This window comes from Egretta garzetta, unplaced genomic scaffold (genome assembly GCF_000687185.1).
Source record: "Egretta garzetta isolate BGI_Z169 unplaced genomic scaffold, ASM68718v1 scaffold215, whole genome shotgun sequence".
In the NCBI taxonomy this organism is placed as follows: domain Eukaryota; kingdom Metazoa; phylum Chordata; class Aves; order Pelecaniformes; family Ardeidae; genus Egretta; species Egretta garzetta.
In genome coordinates, this window is record NW_009259719.1 from 5,301,584 (window position 1) to 5,307,194 (window position 5,611).

At 55.6% G+C, this 5,611-nt stretch overlaps 1 protein-coding gene across 1 annotated transcript in view; it reads left to right on the top strand.

Moving 5' to 3' along the window:
- The first annotated feature begins 613 nt into the window (after positions 1–613).
- The window catches only part of TEX264 (testis expressed 264, ER-phagy receptor), a 40,716-nt gene continuing 35,718 nt past the window's right edge, over positions 614–5,611 (top strand). Inside the window, exons 1-2 of the mRNA XM_009639338.2 lie at positions 614–695; positions 1,879–2,170. Of these exons, the coding sequence (XP_009637633.1) occupies positions 1,913–2,170 (258 nt within the window). The 5' untranslated portion in view covers positions 614–695; positions 1,879–1,912. The remainder of the gene's footprint in view (positions 696–1,878; positions 2,171–5,611) is intronic.

Here is a 5,611-nt window from a genome sequence, read left to right on the forward strand (position 1 = left end):
GAGCTTTGCTCCCGCTGCCCGTGAGGAGAGCAGGTGGGAAAATGGCCGGGCCTGCCACCGGCAGGGAATGGGCCACGGGAACCGGGGAGAACGGCCAAAAATACCCTCTTCTCCTCTGGGGTCTTCAGGCTCATGGGCTGGCCGGACTGGCGGCTCATGGTGAATCACCGAACCGGTGGTTTATGAGTAATAAATCTGTGTTGGTTGTAGGGAGGAGGCAAGGTGCTGAGCTGGGAAGCCGGAGGGGCATATAGCTCCGGCCAAGCTATAGGTCCTGGAGTGCTCCACTCTGAGGTTACCCAACAGCAGCACCAGGTGTGGCTTGGGTGCCCCGGTGGATGGGATGGGGGTGGGATGCTCCAGCAGAGGTGGCTGCAGGTCCTTGTCCTCCTTCACCATTGCTTCCCAATTCCCATGTTTCTCGGTCCCTGTGTGTTCAGCCGCAGAGTTCTGGGAAGAATCCTTGGCCTTTGGGGTCCTGCAGGAGAAGGTGCTCCTGGGAATGCCCCTCTGGGGAGCAGGTCTGAGGTGACCAGATGCCTTTCGGGTGCCCTGCCATGACTCTGTTTTGATTTTGGCCTCGTGAGTTAGAAAGGAAGCAATGATACTTATTTTTTCCTGCTGCAGTACCACGGATCCCCTGCCCCTGTGGATCAGATGTCGTGAACCCTTTCTGGGCTGAGCTGATTTTTCAGGTGAGAGGGGCTGTGGCGTGAGATCGTGCCCGGCCTGGCGCTGCTGCGGCACCAAGAGCGCGGCTGGCGGTGCCGGCTGTGCAGGGCTTAGTTTTGCTGCACCCCTGCTCGCCGGGGGTTGAGCAGAGCAGAGCCATCCGTGGTTCCTACCAGGATGTGGCTTTTCTCTTGCTGTGAAGCTGAGCAAGCAGCAGCTGTTATGAACGACTTTTTTTGGACAAAGCATGTTTAAAACATGGAGGTAAAGGTGAATTGTTTACTTCAACCTTCACTTCAAACCTAGCTCCTGTGAAAGACCCAGGGGAGCGTCGCAACCAGTCCTTGTGACCAGAGCTGTGTTTCAAGGGAGAATTAAAACACAAACAACTCTCCTGCAGTGGTTTGGGTTGCAACTCCCTAGAGCGGTTGTGCTTGGTGGGTGAAAATGAGCAGGAGGCGTTTGCCAGGCTGCTGTGTCCTGCAGCCAGCAGGAGAGAGAAAAGATGGCAAACTAAATGGGAAGTTTTGGTTGGGGTCATAAAAACTCTTTTAGGTTAAAAAAAGCCCTCTAAAAGGAATAGTGGTAATTAATTACACCTGAGTGCCTTGAGGATGCTTTTTCTGGCTGGATCTTTAGCTCTCTCCAAGCCTCCCTGCATGCTTGGATCCAGATGCAGGGCTCAGCTCTGAACTGGCATGGTCCTCATTTAGGTCACTAAAGGCCTGGGTTTCTAGACTTTTTGACAAAGGGATCAATGTCACGATGTTGGGTCTGGTATCTATAAATGATAAATTACTTTATTATGGTCCTCTGATCCTATTGCTGTGTATCTGTTGGGTGATGTGGGCTCCCGGGGTGGTTTTCAGTCTCTCCTGGATGCGAGGCTGGACATGAGCAGCGTGGCTGGTTCTGGGGAGATGGGGACAGTTCTGCTCCATCCCCCCTCCATAACCACCTCATTCCCAAGAGGTGCTGAAGCAGTATAATTTGTACCTGGTGACCAATTGGAACAGGCTGATGCAACATGGGACTAATATACAGGAGGTTTCTGGGGGGTTTCCACTGTCTTTAAGCTTTACATGTAAGAGAAATTAGAAGTGGGTGTGTTCTGCTGCAAATAAATAGAGAGATCTTTAGAGAGCAATCTCTTGTCCGAGTGCTAGCTTAACTCTCCTCCTTCTTCTTCTCCCCTCTTGCCACTAGTGCATCAGGAAGCGTGGAGCACCAGGCATCCGTCATGTCCGACTGGGTGCTCCTTGGGCTGATCGCGGCACTGGTCACGCTGCTGCTGCTGACCGTCTTCGGTTTCGTTGTCTACTCGGGGCTCTTCACAGAGGTGGTTGTGAGTGCTGGCTCCCCGCCTGTCGGCAGCATCACGCTGGCCTACAAGTTCAGGGTGGGCCCATATGGCGAATCCGGGCAGCTCTTCACAGATGGCTGCAGCATCTCTTCGAAGCTCTGCTCCATCGGCGTCTACTATGACAACCCTCACACGGTAAGGTGTGCCCGGCAAGCTCTCGTGGTCAGCACCCGGGTTCCTGGCTCAGGATGCCTCCTGAGTGTATTTCAGGTGCTTCCAAGCTCATTCTCTGTAGATGAGCACTGGGGTTCACAAGGTCTCCCAGATACGCAGAGGATGCTGTGTGGGGAAAAGCACCTGAAAGCAGATGTTTTCTTGGATAACCCTGACTGGAAGGCATTGGGTGAACGAAGCTTGCTATCTTCTGATAGCTCCTGCCGAACAAGTTATCGGCAAGATAACGGATCTGGTTATGGAGCAGGGGCCAATGTCCATGACACCAAGGTGAGGCATTCTTTGGCAGATCCCCTGGCTGTAGGAGATGCAGCTGAGGCTCCTTCAGGACTTGTAGCCCTGTGGTTGAAAGCAGATGATCTCTGCAGCTTGCTGTGTCCTCTTCCATATTCCTTCTTTTGTTTCTAGTGCTCTCGTGTATTTCTGAGATCCCTGTAGTTCTTTCATCCCCTGAGAGTTCTTACTGAAACCTCAGGTGGTGCATGCTGCTGGCTCCTGTCTGATGAAACAGTTACTCCATGATGCTCTTCAGGCTGAGGTGAGCAGAAGGTGCACTGTCTGATGGCTGCCAGCTGGAGCTGAGTACTCCAGCAGGTACAGTCCAGGACAAGGAGCAAACGAAAGTGCATCAGAACTTGCTGGGGGTCACCCTGAGCCTGGCTGCTGATGCTCATGGCACTTGGGGTCTCCAGGTAACGGTTTGTGGGCATTTGTTTGTGGCAGACAGCCTGGCTGCCCACTAATTCTGCAGTAGCTGGTGTGACCGTGGAGGAATGCTGTCGGGGGGGAGGACAGCAGGCTGGCCAGCAGCCCTGTGTGTGTGCTTGGGCACGTGTGCTGGGGGCTGGCACGGGGCACAGTGCTTGGGCTGATGGCTCTCACCCAGTGCTTCTGCTCTGGGGGTGACTGGTCCTGCTTTAGGAATGCTTGTGGGCCATGTAGTACCTGCCCCTGTTTTGTTGCTTGCAAGGTGGCACTCCCAAGGGTTGGGTCTGCTTAGAGGGAACTTGTCCATGAAAACTAGGGCTGAGTGGCTTCTTGGAGCACTGTGGCAGAAAGATACCAGAGGCAAGAAAACACTGAGCTGACTGTGCTCATCAGAGCCTGGTATGCTCAACGACCTTGTGTCTTTGTATCCTGTGATGAGCTGGCTTATCTTTACCTTCCAGTTTTTGCTTCTGGATCATGGGAAGCAGAGAAGAGACACCCTGCATTGCATCTTCCTGGCCTGGGAATGAGGGTGGCAAAGAGGACTTCCCCCCTGGGATGAGCCCGGCAGAGGCAGGGTTTGACCAGACATGCTTGGACACTTTTGTCTGCAAGAAGTGTCATGTTTGGAGCAGGTGAGGGATGGGAGCCATCGTCAGTGCCTGGCGTGCTAGGGCCTATGTGGTCAGAGTGGCTAATTCCCCCACCACCAATTTGTGACCTTGTCGTGTCAGGGTCCTCTTCTGGAGCTGGCAACCCCAGTGCTGCTACTGCTTCTTCCCCTGACATCTCTGGGGGCAGAGCGGGGCAGTCAGGAGGGCTCAGCATCCATGCTTGGTGCTGCCCCGCTCCAGGGATGCGATCTGGACGTGCCTGTGGTTGCCCCTGCAGACCTTTTCTGCTTGAGTGCTGTGCCTTGCATCTCTGTGTGCCAAAGCACAGGCTAGCGAAAGCTTGTACTGCTGTGGCCTGCAGATACTGATAAGGATATTTGCGGTGACTCCTGCCGTGACTGGCACAGAGAGTGCTTTCCCCGGCAGCACCAGGGGAGGCTGCGAAGGAGTGGCTCCTACGTGACCCTGGAAAGTTGGGCTGTCCGTGCAGGATGAAGTTGCCTCATCTTTCTGGTCCTGTCTCTTTTCTTCATGCATCCGTCGTGTCTCTGCCCTCACCCTGTGGTTAGAGCAGGCAGTTAGACCTTGTCTCTGGGTCTCCAGTGGCCATCCAGGGTTTTGGAAGCCAGCAGTTTCTCCTTTCCCAGTCAGATCTTTCAGGAGGGGGAGACCTTCTCTGCCAGTGCAGCTGAATGGCACCTGGTGGCCAAGGAGGCATGTCTTGGTGTCGGTGACTGGGGGAGGTTTCTCTGGGTTCAGGGCTCAGTGGGTGGAGACAGCTCTTGGCCTGCTGTGGCCAAGGCTCACCGAGACCTCTGCTTAGTGACCCACCTGGTGCCCAGTCTGGTCTGGAGCATGCTAGTGGATTTGGACACCCTCTTTCATCCCCCTGTTGAGGGATCTGTACTTGCTTGTCTGCAGACTGGCCACTGATCTAGTGTGGAGTGCGAGTGCCTTCAGCTGGTGTGCAAGGGGAGCTCCTTGCATGGGGCAGGATACTGTGGGGAGCTACAATCCATGGTGAGGCCCTTGCCTCACCATGGATTGGTAGTGAGTTCGTGTGGGTCACTTGATGTTTTGGAGGGTGCATGCCCCAAGTCTGTGGGTCAAGCTGGGAGATCCTGGTGGTGATGCTGGACAGGGGAATTGCCTCCCTCTTGCAGCCTGCTGGCCAGGTGGTGCTCAAGATGGGCATGGTGAAGGCTCTGGGTGCTGCATGTTTGTGAAGTGAGCCTGGGGTGATAGAAGCTCTCAGGGACCAGCAAAGCCTATGATGCATCTCTGTGACCAGGCATCCCAAGCTCTGGAGGACGTGTGGTTGGCTTTTGTGACAGGAGCCTAACCTGCCCTCAGAGTCTCAGCAGGCAGCCCCACAGACCTTGCCCCTCTCTGGGACTACCTTTGCTCATGACATTGGGCCGGTGACATTGGCCTGAGCCTCCTGCCTCCATAGGTGTGGTGGTGGCTGGGACACAGCAGGGCCATGCAGGATGTAGCTGTGGTGCCTGGGGTTCCACACAGCAGCAGGAGTCTCCTCTCGCCTGACACGCATGAGCACGCTGTAAGACCTGGGTCTGCTGGAGCAGCTGTGGTGCTGGTGGGACCTTCCACGGGCTAATGTGTGGCTCCTGAATTTGTTTCTGCAGAGATCTGCATCTCGCCGATGGGCGGGCCAGGCCAGGCCAGGCAGGGTGCTGGGACTGAGGATGTCCTTGGGCAGGGTGGGCAGAGGGCTGCCTTGCCTCCAGGCAGGTGAAGAAGGGGCCAGTTTTGGGTGGGTTGCTTGGCCAGGGGCTGCAACACTCATGCCTGGCATGCTGGCTCAGGTACTGAGCACCCTGGTGTTCCATGGGGTGCCCCTGTGTGCTTTGTACCCACTGTAGCTGTGATGGCATGGGAGATGGTATGTGCTGCTGGCCCTCATCCCTGGAAGCCCACTGGGGTGGGATTGGTCACCCAGGCTGCCTTTCTCTGGGAGGAAGAGATGCCCTCCTCCTCTTCTTCCTTGTTCTCGGTGCTCCCCTGACCTCAGTGAAGCACCCACTGGCAGAGGCTGGTCCGCCCGCAGCTGGCCAACCAC